The sequence below is a fragment of the Plodia interpunctella genome, chromosome 3, assembly GCF_027563975.2.
Source record: "Plodia interpunctella isolate USDA-ARS_2022_Savannah chromosome 3, ilPloInte3.2, whole genome shotgun sequence".
NCBI lineage: Eukaryota > Metazoa > Arthropoda > Insecta > Lepidoptera > Pyralidae > Plodia > Plodia interpunctella.
This window is the reverse complement of record NC_071296.1, coordinates 5416926-5438620: the sequence shown is the minus strand read 5'-3', so window position 1 is coordinate 5438620 and position 21695 is coordinate 5416926. Positions and strand designations below refer to the sequence as shown.

At 36.1% G+C, this 21695-nt stretch overlaps 2 protein-coding genes across 5 annotated transcripts in view; both read left to right on the top strand.

Annotated features, from left to right (window-relative positions):
* Eip75B (Ecdysone-induced protein 75B) overlaps positions 1–21695 on the top strand; it is a 99366-nt gene that overhangs the window by 52053 nt on the left and 25618 nt on the right. Inside the window, exon 1 of one of the 3 annotated variants that reach the window (XM_053770010.1) lies at positions 2424–2496. The exons of the other annotated variants lie outside the window; for them this stretch is intronic. Coding sequence (XP_053625985.1) covers positions 2439–2496 — 58 coding nt within the window. The 5' untranslated portion in view covers positions 2424–2438. Of the gene's footprint in view, positions 1–2423; positions 2497–21695 lie in introns of those variants that run through there. 3 annotated transcript variants of the gene reach the window in all.
* On the top strand, positions 3823–9340 carry LOC128683917 (uncharacterized protein K02A2.6-like). 2 transcript variants are annotated; one of them, XM_053770006.2, is made up of 2 exons: positions 3823–3986; positions 6495–9340. In XM_053770006.2, the coding sequence occupies exon 2, from the start codon at positions 6649–6651 to the stop codon at positions 9052–9054; it is 2406 nt and encodes an 801-aa protein (XP_053625981.1). In that variant the 5' UTR covers positions 3823–3986; positions 6495–6648; the 3' UTR covers positions 9055–9340. The 2 variants fall into 2 exon arrangements, with proteins under 2 accessions (XP_053625981.1, XP_064293137.1); XM_064437067.1 differs by having other exon boundaries at positions 5128–9340.

The window sequence follows — 21695 nt, the reverse complement described above, 5'->3', positions numbered from 1 at the left end:
CACTGTGGTCATGACGTGAGTGCTACAAATTAATATGACAGAGAACTACTTGACTTTGATTGTTCCGATTGTAGAGTGAAGCTATTGCCCAGCAGTGGGACACGTCGATAGGTTAAAAAAATATAGGGCAGAGTAGACAATCTGTCAATAGATATTAAATTAATAGTTTTTCTAGAGCGTCACTTAGAGTGAAAGTAACAGTACACAGTCACAGTAGGACTTGCATCTTGCAGGTACCTATATATATTCTTACATCAACTTATTAAAAAAAAGGTTAATATTTATTAGTAATCATTTTAATAGTTCTTGGCAATCAACATTGTATTCTTTCTTACAACAACAAGTGATAGTAACAAAAAGGAGTTACCTTTTACAAACTTTAAAAATAAATACTATCGCAAAGGTTTTTAAAATTCAAATTCGAATGATGGTTATCCACCTGTAGTGTGTTTAATTTATGTTGACCTAGATGCAGCAGGCTGTATCGACGGTGTACGGGAGCGCGGCCGTGTTCTAAATACAGAGTAGGTTAGGGAGAGGGCAACGACCCCAGCTGCCCTACCTATCCCGACGAATATTCTGGTCCATTTAATTCCGAAGTAGCAAACTAGGTGTAGAACTTCGGGTTATGTAATAGTAGTAGCGTTTGACGGCTACGCATTGTATCAGTGGATTTTCAGGGATATCTTAGCTTTTTCAGGGGTCATATTCCAACTTTATTACCACATTTTATAACAAAAATAAAAACTAGCTATTTCAAAAATTATAATAACGATAATCTATTTACTTTGTTATATGAACATGTACAACCATTAATGCAGATAAATAATTCTTTAAAGTGTGAGAAAAATTATACAAAATGTACTTTCTATCGCAAATAATCCTATTCATTATTCATGTCTGAGTTTGGCTGAAAAATAAGTTATGTTCAGCGATATAACAAAGGTTTAGTATTGAGATAGGAAAGCATCGTATCTCTTGCGCCATCTAGCGTCGAGTAGCGTACGTGCTTGTGGCTCACAACAGATGGCGCTAGTAAGCTTGAATATATTTGTAGACGAAGTTGTCAGTGGATGGATACATAATTTATTGTACAACAGCAAAAATTAAATAATCTCAGTAATTTCTAATAAGCATCAATTTAACTAATAACTTTTAAAAATTAACATTTACCTTATGCTCTGCTCTTATAATCATGCTATCCATACACTCAAGTCTATATGTATAAGTACACTTATGTATTCTAAATACCTAATCAGATAATTTATAGCAAGAAGTAGATACTGTGCACACAAAAAAAAATTGTTTGGAACTAAATTTCCTTGTAATAATTATTTTTAGTATACTCTTTCGGTTTGTTGGTTGTATAGAATGCAAGAACTATTTTAATACATCTATCAATGTAAGTAATCTTTTTTCCATAATTGTTTTTCCACCAACATTTCCTTGACAAGCTCTTATTAACTAATTTGAAACGTTTTCTTTTTGTAAATATATAGACAAGGGTATCATGCAAATAGTGTCAATAAATGAATTAATGAATCTGGAACAAAACCGAAGAGGTTTGATATTGGAGCCTTAAAAAAGGAGCTAATAGCTCTTTATCTGTTCACTCGCAAGCTCATTTACCTGGTACTTGTGCTATGAAAAAACTACTCTAATAATCTGGTAGTCATTAGTAACTAGGCAATCTAGCTGAGACCTAAAAATAGAGTGAGTGGGTTCACTCTGGGCTAGCAGGTTCAGGCGAAGGGACGTGGTGTGTGTGTGGGGGGGTTGATGAAGCCTGGGGGTGGCGGATGTGACCGTGAACTCAGCCGACCCCGGCACCCTCCGACGATCGCCTACCCTTAACCACCTCTCTAGCAAAAATTATATTAAATGTAGGTACTTAGTAGATACAGTAGGTAAGTATATAGGTAATAGAATAATGGGTAATTAGGAAAAATATTGTGTAATAGAAAATAATGTAAATATTAATTGGAATAAGTAGATAAATCTACTCTATCTGAAATTTTAAAAACACGATAGGTATTTGAAAATTACCTAAAAATATGTTCGTTCTAGTTAGTTAAATTTTTACTAACACATTTTAATCTATATAGGTACTAAATACCACTACTAACTAGTTAGTAGGACGTATATGTATGTATAGATTTTTGATTTGTAATGTTATTACTATTTTATAATTTATGTAACATTTTTCAATTTCAATATTATTGTTGTTATATTTGTACGTTAAAATACTGAGTTTTAATAAAATAAAGTCGGGAGGCTGTTCAGAAGGGGGTTATCCATTGACGTCACATTGGCGCATGCGCGATTGTCGCCCACGCTGCGTGCTGCCGGCTTTTCGCGCCAAACCACTGTCGGTCGCGCGCCGCTCCTAACCTCACTTTCAAAACCTTCAAAAGCTTTGTACGTCAACCTCAACAAGGATGGAACTCAAAAGTGACGGATACCCACCACCACCACCACCACCGATCAACACGACAGGTAACTCACGAACTATTTTACACTTGCCAGCTTTAATTTACAAACGAAATAGGTAGTAGGAACGCGTACTCTTTCTTTATCGACTAATATTTTTGGCGGTCATTGAACTTTGTCTTACAGTTGCTCTTGAAATTTGCGCCCACTGTGTAATAAATATTATCGCAGTTATCAACCTACACGTTAATTTCGTTAAAGAGGTTAATTTGATATAATGTTTAAATAAAACGATTACCTATATATTTTTTAAATTGTTTTGGTACTTATTATTAGTTTTCTATTTTAATTTCAGTATCCAATTAAATAATAGTGTAGTTTTTTTTGTACACGGCAAGTGATTTTATATTTCTTTAATATGTACATTTTAAGCAAATTGATGATCATCAACGTCTATGATATAATATTCTACATAAAATATTAGCAATAAATAATCAGAAGGGTCCGCGATCGTTTATATTTTAATTTTTCTAAGTCGCAATATCTCGGTGGTTTCAGTGAATCTGTTTTTAGGTGAAATACTTAGAGGTAATTGAACTATAAGCCGACTTCGTTATCATATCTTCAGTTGTCGTTAGATTAACAGTCAACCAACGTTTCATGTAATGTCTCGGTCGTAACATTAATCGGGTCTCTTCTGAACGATATGTCAACTTGATGAAAATGTTTGATTATGGCGTGTAGTCTGCAGGTCAATCTATGAAGTAGGTAATTATGAATAAGAATATTTGTTTATATTTAGAATTTAAACATATCTTCCTATATTTATCTGAACATAAAAAAATAATTACAAAGCTTCGAATGAAACAATATCTTCAAACGCGCGGTTGTAGTTCACAGTTCAAAAAAAACACCCGCGTAAATTAAGCTGGAAAATTATCTTTCCTCAACTGAACTTTTTTATCGATCGATTTCTTTCTCATAAAAATATTGAATTAAAGTAGTCCGGGCTAAGAGGTCATTAACGCGATTATTAAAATGGTCGGGTTCAGGTGCCGCCAGTGATGCATGGCGGCTGACTCACCTCATTCAGACCGGAACAGCCTGTTACCTCACTGTGCACCCTGCACCGAGATATAAAACGTTGACTGTGCAGAAATAATTTTATGTGACTTTCACAGAGATTAGTTTAAGATTTAAATAAATAATTTATTTATCAAATTTCACAAAGAGCCCTTATAGTATCTACCTACTAGATCTGGTTTCTCTTATGATGATGATTTTGCTGTAGATCTACTACAGCAAAACCATCATCATAAGAGAACTTATGATGATGGTTTGTATGCTGTAGCTTTTTTTCGAAAGATTTATTATACCTAATATAATATTGTAGTGTATACGTATCTATTTGTCTTGTGCGCATACGTCACGTAAAGCGAGCGGCGGGGGGCAGTCGCCGACAAGCCGTCTCAGAGTGTGTACGTGTGGTGGTGCGCTGTCAAGCCAAGTCTTTACTAGCTTATCGAGTGACAGTACAAGTGGCGACGAGGATAAAGGTATGTCTTGATTACATTATACGTGAAAAAAAAAAAATTAAACGATAGGGGAAGAAACTCAACATTCATCTTGCACGCTAAGTGCCAATTAAAGATGTAGCAGTCTAGTAGTTTATTGCTTTTATATATAACTGTAGTAATGATTGACATGGAAAAGTACCTGTGAAGGTTTATTTTCTCAATATAAACATTATATAGGCGTTTTGTTGTCCAAACAAATAATGGCAATATTTCAATGAAACGAGATAACAAAACAAAACCTATGAATCATAAGTCGGGCGCTTGAACCAGGTGCTCGAGCGAATAACCTTCCACCTACCCTACATTAATAATTATACATAGGTCAATAGTAAAGTAAACAAAGAAGTGGACGGCTACTGTTAGCCGTATTCTATACAATAAATTAATATGAAATGTCGTACAAAATGTACATGTTTAGTTAAATAACGACAATCAATAGAAAAATTTAAGCATGCAAGATGAATAAAATTAAATGATGATGATGATGATAATATTAAATTTACTTATAAACTGCGAAACTGATGTAAGTTTAATCTAGCGGGTAGAATATTTGAAATTTCAATTTGAGAATATGGTGACTATACTATTTAGGTATCTATCTAATCTACAATGTAAGTGTAGTTTTACGTGGTAAAAAAAAAAAAAAAAAAAAAAAAAAAAAAAAAAAAAAAAAAAAAAAAAAAAAAAAAAAAAAAAAAAAAAAAAAAAAAAAAAAAAAAAAAAAAAAAAAAAAACGGTGGATACGTGGGTCATTAAATTGACAGTTGCTTTCAGTTAACTCAATTACAAAAAAAATGTTAAGCACAATTCATATAGAACTCATTAAATTGAAGTTATGAACTTATGTGCATCGTTAGAGAAATGGTTGCCAAGCAGATAATTCTGTACATTTAATTGGTGAAACAAATTAGGTATAATCATTAAATTGACTGCATATTTGTATTCATGTTAGTATTGTGGTATATGACTTGCGAGTCTGGAACTGGCACCAAGCAGAAAAAGTCTGTATATAAAAGAAAAATACTTAAATGTATATTTGCTCACAAAATGTGAAGTAACGGCAAAAGTCGTTAATAGCAGACTAATAGTCTGATCATTAAATTGATTAACCTTATTTCAGGTTTGCCCAAAATGAGTCACGACGGTATAGCCTTAAATATGAAGATGGAAAACTTCGACTGTGAGGGTGATTCAAGCTCAGTAAGCGTTAGATGGGAACGATGGAAACGAGCTCTCAATATATACTTGCAAGCATCTGGAACCGTCCAGAACGAAAAAAAAAAGGCAGCCTTGCTACATTTTGGTGGGCTCGACCTACAGGAAATATTCTACAACCTCCCGGGGGCTGATGTTGAACCATCGGAGGGTACTGACGTATTCAAAATTGCAATAAGCAAACTAGACGCGTACTTTGCACCGAAGCAGTGTACACTATATGAGCGTCACGTATTCAGACTTATTCAACAGGAGCCCACTGAAAAATTCGAGAAATTCGTACTGCGGCTCAGACAACAAGCTGATAAATGCGAATTTAAAAATAAAGAGGAGCACATTGTGGACCAAGTTATCGAGAAATGCTTCTCGAATGAACTAAGAAGAAAAATTCTTAAAATAGGAGATGAGATGACTTTGGATCGTGCTATAAATGAAGCTAATGCCCTCGAAACTGTAAATAAACAAATGGAAGAATTTGAGAAAGGGAAAACCCCTGAACAGACAATTAATAAAGTAGATACAAAAGAAAAACCTTGGAAAAATTATAGAGGCAGTAGGTGCGGGAGATGTGGAAACTATAGGCACTCTTCAAACTCCGATAAATGTCCTGCAAGGGATAAAGATTGCTTAAAATGTGGACTTCGAGGACATTTTAGACAATGGTGTAAAACTAAAAGCAACCTTAAAAGGAACAATACAGAAAATACTTCCAATAAGCCGAACCCGAAAAAAACCTAGACTACAAACAAAATCTAATACTGAAGTTAATCAAATAGAAGATGACAGTAATGATGATCAAAATGGATATAATTATGTTTTTCACATAGACGAAGACCTACAAATTGACTGTGTAATTGGTGGAATCAAAACGAAGATGATCATAGACTCGGGTTGCAAACATAACTTGATAACTGGAGAAACTTGGGAAGTGATGAAGAGACGGAAAGTGGCAGTATCTAATCAGATCGCTAAACCAGATATTAGATTTGTAGCATACGGAAGTAATAAACCTTTAGAAGTTAAGGGATGTTTCAACGCAACACTACAAGTAGAGGACAAACAAGAAAATGCAACATTCTTTGTTATAGCAAATGGAACGAGAAATCTTTTAGGAAAACAAACAGCAATGTCATTAGGCATATTAAAAATTGGATTAAATTTAGGAGTTAATCAGGTGAATGAAGAGGAAAGAACAACATTCCCAAAATTTAAAGATGTACTGGTTTCAGTACACATAGATGACTCAGTACCAGCTGTTTCACAACCCTACAGGAGGATACCCATACCCTTAGAAGCAAAAGTAGAAACCAAATTGCAGGAACTTATAGACAAGGATATTATAGAGGAAGTACCTGGATCTTCAAAATGGGTCTCACCTATTGTTCCCATTCTCAAAGACAATGGGGACATCCGTCTATGTGTTGACATGCGAAGGGCTAACACTGCTATTCTCAGAGAAAACCACCCATTACCGACCATGGACCAGTTGCTGCCTAAAATGAGGGATGCCAAATATTTTACGAAATTAGACATTAAAGACGCCTTCCATCAAGTTGAATTGCACCCAGATTCTCGACACATAACCACATTCATCACCAGTAAAGGCCTCTTTCGATATAAGCGGTTGATGTTTGGGATCTCATGTGCTCCAGAAATTTTTCAAAAAGTTTTAGAACGAATGCTACTTGGTTGTGATGGAGTATTTAACTTCATTGATGACATTTTAATATTTGGAAGAGATTTGGAGGAACACGATAAACGTTTAAAAAAGGTGATGGAAGTGTTAAAAGAAAATAATGTGGTTTTGAAAAAAGAAAAGTGTTTACACAGAGTAAAGAAGGTGAGTTTTTTAGGACATGAACTTTCAGATGCGGGTGTTCGACCACTGCAAAAATACGTCACCACAGTTCAAGAGTTCAGGCCACCAGTAAATGTAAGTGAACTGCAAAGCTTTCTGGGTTTAATAAACTACGTAGGAAAATGGATACCTAACCTCGCGACAGTTACTGAACCATTTAAAGTACTACTTCGTAATAAAAACGCAAAGACGTCAGATATTCAAAAAGATTGGGGCTCGAAACAAGAGGAAGCATTCGAATATTTGAAATCAACCCTGTCCAATATTCCTAACTTAGGATACTACAACGTAAATGATAAAACAATTGTCATTGCTGATGCCAGCCCAGTCGGCCTCGGAGCAGTATTGATACAGGTAAATGATAGGGGGCCGAGAATTATCGCGTATGGGCACAAGACGTTAACGGACTGTGAACGCAGGTACTGCCAAACCGAGAAGGAAGCGCTTGCCTTGGTTTGGGCAGTGGAACACTTTCATATTTTCTTATATGGTAAGGATTTCGAACTGATAACAGACCATAAACCTCTAGAAGTAATTTTTGGCCCAAAGTCCAAGCCGTGCGCGAGAATTGAAAGATGGATTCTTCGGCTCCAGTCATATAGATACAAAGTAGTATATAAACCCGGAAAGACAAACATCGCGGACCCATTATCTAGGCTTCTTAAATTACCCACAATTTTACCGACAACAAAAGAAGATCACATTCACCAAATTGTTGAATACACTCGACCCGTTGCGGTATCAATGAGGGAACTTTTACATTATTCTAGAGAGGATAATGAGATAAAGAGTGTAAAAGAAGCTATTTACAATAACAAGTGGGGCGATGAAGCAAAATCGTTTAAAGTATTCCAAAGTGAACTCTGTTTTTATGAAGGACTTCTACTGAGAGGCACGAGGATCGTTATTCCCAAAGAATTGCGTGAAAGGGTATTGAACGCTGCACACGAAGGCCATCCTGGCATAGTGGCAATGAAAGCCCGAATGAGAACCAAAGTATGGTGGCCAGCGTGCGACAAGGATGCCGAAAATTTCGTTAAAGCTTGTCGAGGGTGTACTTTAGTTTCCGCTCCAAACCCACCAAACCCTATGAAGAGAAGAGAGATACCGGAGGATGCATGGATGGATGTTGCTATTGACCTAATGGGACCTCTCCCAAGCGGCGATTATTTGCTAGTTGTAGTGGATTATTTCAGTAGGTACAAAGAAATAAAAATATGTCGGAAAATCACTAGTACTGAAATAATCGGAATACTCAAAGAAATATTCAGCCGATTAGGAAATCCTCTCACTATAACTGCTGATAACGGTAGGCAATTTTGTAGTGAGGAATTCAAATCATTCTGTAAGGAACAGAACATTACCCTCTTCAATACTATTCCCTACTGGCCACAACAGAATGGCGAGGTAGAACGCCAGAACCGCGATATTCTTAAGCGACTAAAAATAAGTCAAGCCGAAAAAACGAACTGGAGGGAGAGCTTATACGATTACTTAGTGATGTACAACAGTACACCACACTCGGTTACGGGAAAGACGCCCTCGGAGTTATTTTTTAAGCGGAAATTCAGAGATAAGATTCCAATGGCAGGTGATATGGGGTTAGAACCTTATGAAACAGAAAGCGAAATGAAAGACAGAGATAAAATAATGAAGGAAAAAGGAAAGGAATATGGAGACAGAAAGAGAAAGGCAACAGAATGTGATTTGGAACCTGGTGATAAAGTTTATATAAAAAACATGATCAAAGATAACAAGCTTAGCCTTAACTTCGACACAACTAGCCATACAGTAGAAAAAGCAGTTGGGGGCGATATTCAAGTTCGAAATGACAAAACAGGGCAAAGTTACAGAAGGAATGTGGTACATTTAAAAAAGATCCAAGGACAGTGGAAAGTGATAGACAGTGACAAAGGTGAAGACAATAGTCGGGACTCTGGAGAAGGAAACGATTCGATTGATGCTACCGAGTAGTAAACAAGAGGTGTTATTATTTATCATAGATGTTGTTGATTATTTACCTGAATTTTGATTGGTGAAATGTAGAATCGTCTCATCGATAACTGTAGTTTTATTTAAACTAAAATATATTTTAGTTAAGGAGGGGATGTAGTGTATACGTATCTATTTGTCTTGTGCGCATACGTCACGTAAAGCGAGCGGCGGGGGGCAGTCGCCGACAAGCCGTCTCAGAGTGTGTACGTGTGGTGGTGCGCTGTCAAGCCAAGTCTTTACTAGCTTATCGAGTGACAGTACAAATATAATCTGTAAAGTTCTGAAATCTTTGAGTTTATAATAGACAGACCAGTTCCAAAGTAAAAGTAAATATTGTAGACACACATATTTACATATTTATTAAATTTTTGGTCGATGGGCCTTTGTTTATCATCCGTGCCAGTGAGTGTCAAAGTTAAATTTTCTTCTATGCCCTCGGTGTTGTTGTGGTCATACCGCTCCATTGCACTTTATGCATATTTTATTGTATGCGTCGATATCCGTTCCACTTTTACGACTATAATACATATACTCGTACGACGACGGTGCGTAATGTATTGCATAATGCATAGTTCGTGTTCATGCAATGTAAATATATCCATATTTTTTTCGTTACCAACATTATGTACTTACTTTTCCAAAAGTTTATTACTTATTTAACTAAAATACGATAAGAATAAGTATGACATAATTATTACGAAAAAAATATTCATAAATTAATTTTACCTCTGCATCGACTTGCAATTTTAATCATAATTTTACATCAGGCTCAGAAGACTCAAACTTGTTTTTTTCCTTTTCAAGGAGTTCTGAATCACGGATTATGGTGCATCATTTCAATCTCCTTCAGCCTGTTGAAAGGCTCCTTTGAAGTAAACTTCTGTATAGTGTCGTCCTACACAGCTGCATAGAAAAATAGAGGTGTATGGCTGAGTGTGCGTCGAGTACGCGGCGCTACGAGTATGTACTTACAGTGCATCGCTCCCGGGCGCCGTGTCGTCGCACTGCATATAGGCCAGTGCACGCGAATGCCCGGATCCCTCCTCCTGCCCCCCGACCACGACGCACCCCCCGCTGCACGTCGCGATTTTCCATTTCCATCGTGGTCGGCTCGCTAATTCAAGTGATGTCGTGGTCCGATGTTGATAACGAGAGAAAACACACACACAGGGCACGGCACAAGTCATTCTGATCTTCTGAAGCTGAATGCAATTCGGTAAACATTTTCTTGAATTTTTCATCGCTAAAGTGTCAATACGATCCACATTTCCACACTAATGCGGAATGCGAAAGCCATGTATGTAACATTTTCACGGATTAGATGAAAATTAGAATAGATATTTTAGAGTTATTGACCCGAGGCCAAATCTATTTGTAGATATTGTTATATGTGTAACATAGATAAATGCATACACTATATTAAAGGTATTATTATTATTAATCTTCTCAGCATGCGCGCATACTCACGCCTCTTGCATGGATTCCCGAATTACATCATTGTTTAATTATTTACTTACTTATCCTTAAAATCGAATATTTTTATTAAAATTTAGCGACTCATAAAATATAAGTTATTTATAATAATATCATGTTGTATCAATCCTACGTCGAGCTACGATAACCATGACACATGAAAATAGCCGATGATGAAATTATTTTGAGAGCTCATTGTTTAACTTCAAAATTTGCACGTTATAATGCGGAAGATCTATCGGTATTGCGAAGAACGCCTGTGCCCTGTCGAGTGCGGGTTCAAAGCGCTCTAGCTAGTTTGAGGCTCACTGGAAAAACATCGCAACTTCGTGAGCCACCGCTGCGCTTACGTCCTTACCGGCCCAGCTATCGGATGTAGTTACAAGTTCCCGCGGTCGTTGCCCGGCCGATGCGTGCGCGACTCCCCTATATCGGTTAACTGTGACGCGGAAACTAAAAACAGTCACTCGACGCCATGTGTCGATGCCTATTAGTTAGACATGATCTTCTTGAACACTGCAGGAATGCATGGGTGTAAGTCATACTAATCTCTATCAAGTTAGAAATTGAAGATGATTTTCGCAATGAAATTTTATATTAAAATATTTTTTTTCACAAAAAGTTGTTAATAATAAATTGGTATTTCGTATCTGATAAAATGAAAATAAAACGCTTGATGATGAGAAAACAAAGAAAAATAATACATTATTTAAGTTACAGAAGCCGTCAAAATTCACAAAAAGGATTTCTGAAGAAGTTACATATTTTAAATCAATTAGGTACCTACTTATTAGTAAAAAAAAACATCAAAATTATTTTCTCAAGCTCTTATGTAACTCTCATTTATTTTCAAGCGAGTTATAATTTTACAAGTTACTTTACTACTGAACATAAAATAATTCTAGAAAGGGGGTTTCCTGAATAATGACCAAATTGTATTATTTTTAATCAAGTAATGCAGAAGTGAATGCGTTTGGACACGGAAACGATAGAGTGCCGTTAGGTAACTGTATGAGTCTAGTCTAGAACAATCCTGGCGGGTATGGCAACTATTCCGGCGACATGTCGCGCATTGATGAGCGGTCACACTGCTCAAATTCACACAAAAATATATAATATGCTAGGTGTATATATACTACTGTTCATAAAGAATTTAAAGATACATATGAAACAAAAAAGCACATACATAGTTGTAGTAATTATCTCTTAGAGAGATTAATGAAAATTTTTTTTTCATAATATATTAATCAAATACTTAAATTTTGTTATACAATAGTTGCATAGGGTCTTGCATTCTATATTGCATTTTTTTCTATATCTTGAAGAGAATACAATAAACACGGAAATCCGCATGTTTGATAAGTTTTAATTTTTTAAATACATACTTACGTATAAATTTAACACATACTTTATTCTTACAAAGTATTAATGTAAATATTTGGAAAATACTTGGAAAGTAGAGCGTGAGGGTGGGTATGGGGAGCTCTAGTTCGCAAGGTTGAACGACCCCGTCATCGCATTGTCGTACGACCGACGACGTGTCTTCCATACACTGACAGACGTCTCTAGCTGTGTGCTTTGCACGCGATTTTCTACACGCTTAGACTCATAGCCTCATAGCTATACAAAATATAACATAACATAGCGATTTTGCCTGATCACATTCAACTTAGTGGCTTTATTATAGATTCATTGACCTCACATATTCCTCGAAATAATCTTATCTAACGATACCAACTGTAAATTCGAGTATTTATCACAACATAATTGGATTTTAGTGACTACGTACAGGTAATAGGGACAAAATTAGCTTGATATATTCAAACGATAAGTCGATTACCCTAGCTGACGTAAACTGCGTCCTTGAAGTGAATCTACAAACACAATTGTACAAACATCCACCACCAGTAGGTCACTCACCCTTGGTCGAATAGCATTGTGTCTTGATGTTACATGTAAACGAATGATTTCATCTACTAGGTAGGTACATTGACGTGCTAACGTATTAACAATCAATTACATAAACTGTCTTGAAAGTTATGAATATAACGTCATATTCGGTAAATTAATATGCTCATAATATAGTGTATGTTATGTAGTTTACGTAGGTATATTATCTTTTAACGGTTATGAAAATGATAAGCGTAGGTTCGACGGTGTTGCTCCCTTCTTGTCCCAGATACTCTACCGGCCATCATCGTGCCGAATGGACTTTAATGAAGTACTTCAATTCCTCGCGATCATAGCCGATTGATAATATAGGTATGTGGCGTTATAACTGTTGGACGAAAATAGTACCATGTTTGGAAATATATTATTTTGGCAACAAGCGCGCAACGTCCCAACGCAACACTGAAAAAGCAGCGATAGTCACGTTGCTCGCAACGCGAGTTCTCGGAACTTGCGAGATAAGATGCCTTTCTAATTTTTTAATGAATCGTTTCGCTGTCAAATATGTTTTGATAGTGAACAATGCCAAAGTTTTGGTATTTTGCTTTTGAAATGAATAACTACGAGCACGACCCCCGCTGAGTGTGAACAATTAAATACTTACTAAAACTACATTATATTAATTAAATGGAAAACAACTACATAATATTTTACAGACTTAAGATTTTTGGTTTTAATTGATACTAATATTATAAAAAGAAAAGATTTGTATTTCTGTTTGTAATGAATAAACGACTAGACGGATTTTGATGAAATTTGGCACAGGAGTGTTATCGGCTACTTTTTACTATGGTTTTACCCGAGCGAAGCCGGGGCGAGCGGCTAGTCATACATAATTAAATAGTTGTTACAGCTTTGTTGTATTGTTTACAGAGATTATCTCGTAAGTTCTTTTTACTGAATATGAGAGATTATTTCGCGTATTTGTTTTTTTAATCTCCTTTAAAGTACTAGTGAAAATATTATTACATATGACATTTCATAATTACGAAATAGGTAGGGAACCTAAAATCTAGTCTCAATTTTTTGTTGGATCTAATAAGAAGCGATGCGAAAGAAGACGGTTGTTAGCTTAGAAGAAAACGAAAATAATTGTAAGTTCCTTTGTGTAAATAAAATAAACAGAGGAACAAGCGACACTATCAGTGACATACATAGCGCAGTCGATAGCGAGCGGCTTGATAAGCCGAACAAAACATCGCGTCGGTACATTGACCCAGAATTATATAAAAATGTCCTCCAATTTGATAACGACGTGGCAATGACATTTCATGATGACCATACTTTTATTTAGTCAACAGGAGGAAGAAATTACTCTTTCTTCGAATACTTATATGATCTTCAAACATCCAATCCTTATCAATCTATGAAAATATTAAATATTCTCTTTGGTTTAGACAATATCTATTAAACCTTAATTTTTCTTTAGGTATTACCAGTCTTAGTTCTATTAGTATAATAATAAAATAAATATTGTGATTTTAAAAATAAAATCAGCAGATATACTGCGATGTTTACGGAAATGTTGGAACACAAGGCCTAAGTACATTAAGTTTTATTTTTTATAAAGTAAATAATTAAAAAATGTACGTAGTAAATAATATAAACTTCATTACAAACTGAAAGTTTAGTTTTACCAAATTAATACATCAGAAATTACTGACAACTTTCTTACAAGACGTTATTCAAAATCGTAATAAGTCGGTAACCGCTATAACTATTACAAGTAAAGGTGCTAATTGTGGTGCATTCTCGGTACGTTGAACTGAAAATGCTGCCCGGAACGGAACGCAGCGGCGGATGTCAACTTTCTCGCAATTGCGTAACGCGGAGAGATGCTAGAACGTTCGGCCGTCGACCACCGTACGCTTACGAAACTGCACCGTGGTAACACCCATACTTTTTCTAGAAAGAACAATCGTCTCTTATGAAAATACTTATCTAAACTTAAATTTCTAGTAATTTAACCAAGTTATATTATTATGTTTATTTATTAGTTCCAAACGTTTTATCAAAAGAATCTAAGGAATATATTATTGGTAAACTAGAAATTTGACTTAACATTACATTATAAAGTGATATTTGAAAAAATAAGAGTGCAAAATGATCCCTCGATGGATTTTAATCGTAGGGTAGGTCACTTACAGCCGATATCGTTGGCGCCACTGCGGCGTTATATGGTCGTACCTACTTAAAATCAATTTGCCCTTGTTATGAGGTTCAAGCACGGGCCAACGAGCTGCCAGGCAGGACTATTTAAACTAGGTATATCGAGTATAGCTAGTTTCTAGTTGGCACGACCCGCACGACGCGATGGGTCGTCGCTCGCGCGCCGAGGTCATCGCCGCGCCACCACTTCACCACGACACGCCACCCGCCACCAACTGCTCAACTTTTCAGCTGTTAAACGCGTGCTACTAAAAGCAACAACCCTTTAATTTGAGGATGTAGTTGAATCCATGCTCATGTGAAAACGATTAAGAACTTTCTTCCAATAAAATAAAAGAAGGAAGGAGAGGCAGTGGGTTACAATTACAAGAAAAAAGAACACTGCAACATTTCAATCCACATCAAAATCAGCTCATCCGTGTGCGAGTTACACACAGAACAACTGCCAACCAACAACCTACACACAGAAAAACATATTCCAACTTTTAAATATTTATTGTTTATCTCGCCCATGTCTGTTGCGCGGCCTGACCTCAAACTTCCTCCTATCGATTATGTAAAGTTATTATTGTAAAGAGGTCAATATCAAAACAATATTAGGATTTCTTTTGTACATGAATTATTTATTGGTTCTATTTGTTGACTTTCTTCCTTATCTATTATAGGTCAGTAGACGTGTAAATATTCTGGGTGTTTATTTACCCTTTGTATCAATTGCCATTAACGTAGGACAATACTAATTGTTATAAATTTCAACATTTATAGACCTCAGTAACAATACAAATTATTACATATTACTCGTAGTAATCTGCCTTCGTATATTTTGGTACCGTAAAAGTTCGAGTTCGAAACAAAAGTGCGCTTTATATCAAAAAGTAATTCGAAATTTAATAGAACAGTAAAATGTCGCTGTATGAAGTAATAGACGTAAAGGTTCGAGAGCGCGCTCATGACACGCCAGCAATTTATAATTACAAAGGCGAGTGAACCCATGTTATTGCGAAACAACGGAAACTAGTACCAAGTACTCAAAGCCGCGCCCCGCGCCGTCGCCCGCGCCGCTACACCTGCTGCGAATTTTAAAAATCTAGCTAGATTGTAGTTGACATGCGGCCAACTACCTGCAAACGTGATTGGAATTCGAAGACGTCTGATTACATCATACAACAGTTGCGTATAATTTTTATTGAATTAAATAGTTGTTAATTAGTTAATAATTATTAGTAAATAATTAAATAATAAAATCACATGATAGATACACGCTTTCTTTAGTTACAATAATTAGCTGATTTTAATTTTTGCTAGTTATTCATTTTACTTACATTACACATACGTGTTAGCTTAGGTTAAATTCATTTTACTTACCTAAATCTCATTACAGTTATCACAATACCTAGACTTTTTTTAAATCCAGTAAATCTAAATTGCTGTCGCTACTTCGCCTAGCATCGACCTAAAAAGATACGTGCTTGATAGGTAGTACAGTCAGGGACAACGGCCGAGCTGCCTCATTCGCAAGAATTGCAGGTAGGCTAAAGGGTTAAAGAACTCCAGTGCACTATATCAAATACCATTGAACTCGCTCTGTCTTGGTCGCACACTGCACCCTGCGACGCATCGCTTGCACTCCACACCGTGCGAATCCTGTCTGATTACGCGTTGTGCATGCGTATGCCACTATCAACTAGCTACTAAACACATAAACTAGTTACGTTCGATAGCTCCAATGTACCCATGTGTGTGAGCCGACGAATAGGAAAATTATCTCACAAAAACGTTGACATTCCTATGACTATCATATTTTAGAGGCAGAAAACATTAATGGTGAAATAAGTAATAAAAAAAAAATAAGTGCAACCTAAAATTAAACCTGCAAAAAGTCGTGAAATCTCCCTTTCCCGAAATATAAGTAGGTACTTGTTTATCGACATGTATATATAGTTATTTAAGCAGACGAATGTATGCTATTATACTATAATATATTATACTATATAACTCCTAAAACCAGAAACAAAATAGAGTCAAATAAAATTCATGCCTGAATGAAAGCTTCTCCAGTTACTTAATTAATTTACTTAATGTCCCTAAACTATTCCTAAATGGCTTCCACTTGTGACGAATCACAGGGTCTAAAACATGTTTTTGAAACCCAATACACTTTATTACGTAATTCTGTTAGCTAAGGTGCTAGTCGCCGTATGTCAATAATCAAGTTAAACCGGTGGAAAGTTCAAAGAGGGCATCGACATCGCCGGCGGCGCTTTGTGGCGCAGTCTTTGGAAAATCGCATGTTCGCGCGACATTCGATCTGCGTTATAATGGCTGATCATTTGGCGGCGATCCAGGAAGGACCATTGGATATCGGGTTGCACACAGGCGGCTTAGGCGTCATGTGTGGTATGACATAGCACTTTATGTGAACACTACAATGTTAAGTGTTTCAAGAATTTCATAATAAAAAAGTCTTCATAGTGGTGCCCCTTCCTGCAAGTATTTACAAAGCACTTTTGGTTCAGCATGGGTTCGGCGGAATTTCTCAAATATTATTATTTTATTAATTTCAGAATCTTTATAAAGATCTATGAAGATCTTTATAAAGATTCTATGAAGATATCTATGAAGATATCTTCATAGAGATCTTCATAGATATCTTCATAGACATTTCTGAATTATCATTATTTCAGATATATCTTCCTAGAAGAAAAATTATCTGTTTATTTCCAGTATAAATTTCACTCATTTGGCCTTAATTATTTCTTATTTACGAGGAGACCCTGAGAATGATAAAATGGTCATTAACTCCTTTAACTATAAAACTGTCTCAGTCACCCTTTATCGTAACTCATTAAATTTATGCATGGTCGTCGTTGTCCATACAATGGCTGAAATTGCTTGATCTGTGCACATCGCTCAAGCGTGTGTTTTGCAGACAATGGCGATAATTTCAAGGCAAGAAGATAACATGCTATTGAACTTGATAAAATAATTTTTATACACATGTTACGTCCACGTGCTTGGCTATTTTATATCTGGAATAATTTGGTTATTAACGATCTCGTTTAAATTTACTTGTCTTATAACTGACACATATTTTAATAGAACACACAAGTATCTTCGAAACAGTGCTAATGAAAATAAAACTTTGAAATTAATAAGGACTTGTTTACATTCTAGGTAAAAAGCAGACACAATACCGTTGAAATAAAAGTATGTTAATTACACATCGCATTTGAAAGCATACCGTGCACAGAACGTGACCACTGGGCTATTTCCCCAAATCCGCTGGTCTCCCACAAACCCCGAGAGCAACCGGCCTGCTGCGCTGGTACACTGGCTCACTGACCGAACCTCCTTCCCCTCTCCCCCTCTGCGCTACAATCCACGGTCTACAACAACGCTCGTAGACCGCGTAGAGTGAAAACTACGCCAGTCGTAGCATCTCGTAGACATTTTTGGTTAATTTAAAATCTATTTCAGTTGGATATGCGCCAACTTTTTTTATTTATACATGTAAATTATTAAAAAAAGATCGCAGGCTTTGATATATATAAATCAAGATATGCGCATTTTTTCAATTTCAAATATGTTTATCAAATCACTTCGGAGCAATCATTTTATAGCTGTTTTGTCAAATGCTTCGCTGAGATTTGGAAGTGTTATCGAACTTGAATGCAAATCAAATCTAAATTCAAGGATTTTCGTCTATTGCGCAGAACTTTTTCAAGCTTTTTTTTTATATCTAATGAAATGAGAAACTAATCTTGACTCAATTCGACTCCTCCCTAAAATTGGTCGAAAGGGTAGTTAAAAAAAACTTTGTGTTTGAAATATACTTTCCTATTTTTCTATTTGGTAATACATGCAAGCCTTCAAACTCTTTACAAACAAGCTAACCATGCTTGTTTGGTGTAATAGCTTATATAAAAAGTAGTGTGTAATATTGAGTGATATCTAGTCACGTTTCCAGCTAGGTAGGGAGGGGAATTATCTGCGCGTCGGCGAGTGGCACTTGTTTACCCGATGTGCGCAGGCCTTGAGATTCGGCGGCGGTCACTGCCCGAGGCCTCGCGATATCTTATTATTACACACTACACACAACATAACCGATCCAAATAATCGATTTTTTACCGGAAATTAGTCACTCGATTAAACACCATAAATTGTATTCTTATACAAGTTTTATTTTTTACATAATAATGTCTAGTGTAAATTATGCTCACTATTACGTAATACTTAAATATTTTTTTAAAATAACAGGATCAAAGACAAAATTAAGTCAGTGTTACGTCATCTTTCTTGGATATCTATTTTTACTGTTATATTATTTATGTACATAGTGATTTTTACGGCATTAAGTACCTAAAGTTACATCTTATGTGTTAATATGATCATGACTTAGATTGATTAATTACATCGTTCTGTGCCTCGGATATCTATTATGAACATGTTTGGATCAGTTTTCATGGCTCCACGCGGTCCGTTGACTCCAGGCTTCCGTGTGGTGGTAACCGAATTCAACGTTTCTTTACTCGACACTTGTGTGGGTTAACTTTCTTGAGCTATATATTGAGCTTGTGTGCTCTTTTATAACATGATATACAAAACTCTGTGTCTGTGTGGAGATTGGCAATTTTGTGGCTGTTTCAAGGACACCCAGCTCGGGTTCAGTAGCTACCTTCGACAGTGAATGACACCATTTCGATCGTTGACCCTACCCATTTCCTGTGCCAACTGAAGCCACATTCAATAGATCGGTTTAAATTCCTATTTAAATACTCTAATGTATGCGTGCTATTTAATTGACTTTGACTTAGACACAATGAACACGTTAGCATATAAAATGATTTGGTGAAGTGTGAATGTCCTCAATAGTTATACAACAACGTATTGTTAGCCAGTATGTAAAAGTATAATCAATTTGAGTCACCGTGTTTCGTGGCACAAGTAAAAAAAATTAGGGCCACTATATTTATGAGTAATTTTCCTTGTTGCAGGTAAGTTGGCGTCAAGATGGTGCGGAGGCCGCAGCGGTAAAGTTGTTGGCTCATTTATGATTGCACGTAATGCTGTGTTCTCGTTAGAGCACAATGCACCAGGCTGCAGTGGTGGAGTCAGTCACCCCGTCCTAACGGGGCTCGCCCTATGCCCGCGCAGCGAGCGAACTGCCGTCATCACGCTGCAATTGTCGTGCAATCGCGCTTACTAATGCAACTGCAACTGGACTTTAAACTCATACATAATATGGACATTCCGGTCTATTTGACGGTCACAACCACACCTATTTGCGATCAATAGAAGAGAGCTTTTAAATTCCATTGAACCATTTCACTTCAATACCCCCGAACACCATTAACCACGGTAATGATGTCCGAGCCTCCCGCCGCGCTTTTTAAGCAAATGTAACAAAATTCACAGACCCCATTTGTTGACACCACAAAGCACCGCATTCATACTAAACTTTACCATAGTATCCCACAATGTTAAATGTATACTGACCAAAGTTTTGTTGCAGTACTATTGTTTCGATATGGTTTGGTATTTTTATAACAATAAGTGTTAGAAAGTTAAAAGTTAATAAATTCAAAATAACGTAATCAAATGATACTATAATTTTGAATAGCTCCCAAATATCAATGTAAACACACTGATGATATTAGGGGAAACGCGTCGTCGTCGTAAACAATAACATTTATTATCGCCTATCCGTCTTACTTGTAAATTTGATATTTAACGTCAAATCAGAACAAATACCTAAATTATGTGAATACAATGTTGTGAAAATATTCCGTGGCGTCCCGCTGATATTTTATCATTAAGACGTAGAATCCAAAAGCATCCCTCGATCGCGATATCGTTTAGCGATGACACAATGCATCAACTATCTGGGAATGTCGGTTACGAATTCGCGCAACAAAAGGAAGTTAAAAAACTATTCTTTAAAAAGATCAATCTTTAAATTTTTTTGTCAAAAAAGGTTTCGATTAAACAATAATACTGGGACTTTTTCACAACTTCACAGAAGATTTGGATTTGCACAAAGATACCCATTTGGCAAAAACTTCGACTATACCTGTTGTTGAAACTCGATATCAAAAGAAAGGGTAGGTCGAATATTAGATTTTTTAACAATGAGCGGCTTCGACTTTACCTGCACTGTTTTGCAAAAAAGCTGAATTTTGGAATCTTAAAAATCGAATTTGAAAAGGAAGTCGCCTTAAGGGTTAGCAGATTTCTGTTGGGCTATTGTTTAGGTAGCAGCTGGTATTAAACTTGCTCGTTGCTCTCTGATCCGCTGATAATATGGGTCACGACTTGGATCCTGAGATCCCTTAACCCATATCACGCTGGCTGGACAAAATAGATCTATTATTCATGTTGTTGAAATTTTAGCCAGCATAACACTTTGTTAGCTTACTTTGTCAAACAAAAAGTGGTCATTGTGATTGGTTGCTAAGAAAACAATATAAAAGTTCTCGGAAGGCATAAAGAGACATTATTAGCAATAATTTCCCTAATAAATCTTGTCAACACTATGATGATTCAAAGACAAAGGATCTTTGTCTCATTTTTAAAAGATATATTAGTAAAAAAATAAAACTGACGAATAACATAACAACTGAGATGTCTTGATAACATCGTCTTCTAGCGTATTAAGATGTATAACTAGAATTAAATAGTCAGCCAGTGTGCAGTATTCCTCACGAAGTTGTCATTGACCAGGAGCAAATCTATTGTCTTCTGTTGTCAAAACGCAAAATTTCAATGTCGCACTTTATTACCTCGAACACCACAGGGCGTATACTCGTATGTAAAGTTTATGTATAAAATTTTGTATAGTAAGTATGTGAATTTGAACAAGTTGGCACGTAATGTTCAATTGGTAGAGGCAAACGCAGTACACCGTTACATACCCGCGAGTTGAGTGCACGGCCATGCGGTCGCCGACTCTACCAACTACGACTTTGCTATTCTAACTTATTGCCAATGTCACCATTACTATTACTTGTGCTCATTATAAAATTTTAAAA

Bases quoted from the DNA above. Each gene is read 5' to 3' on its own strand.
- LOC128683917 (XM_064437067.1), top strand. From the start codon at position 6,097: ATGATCATAGACTCGGGTTGCAAACATAACTTGATAACTGGAGAAACT.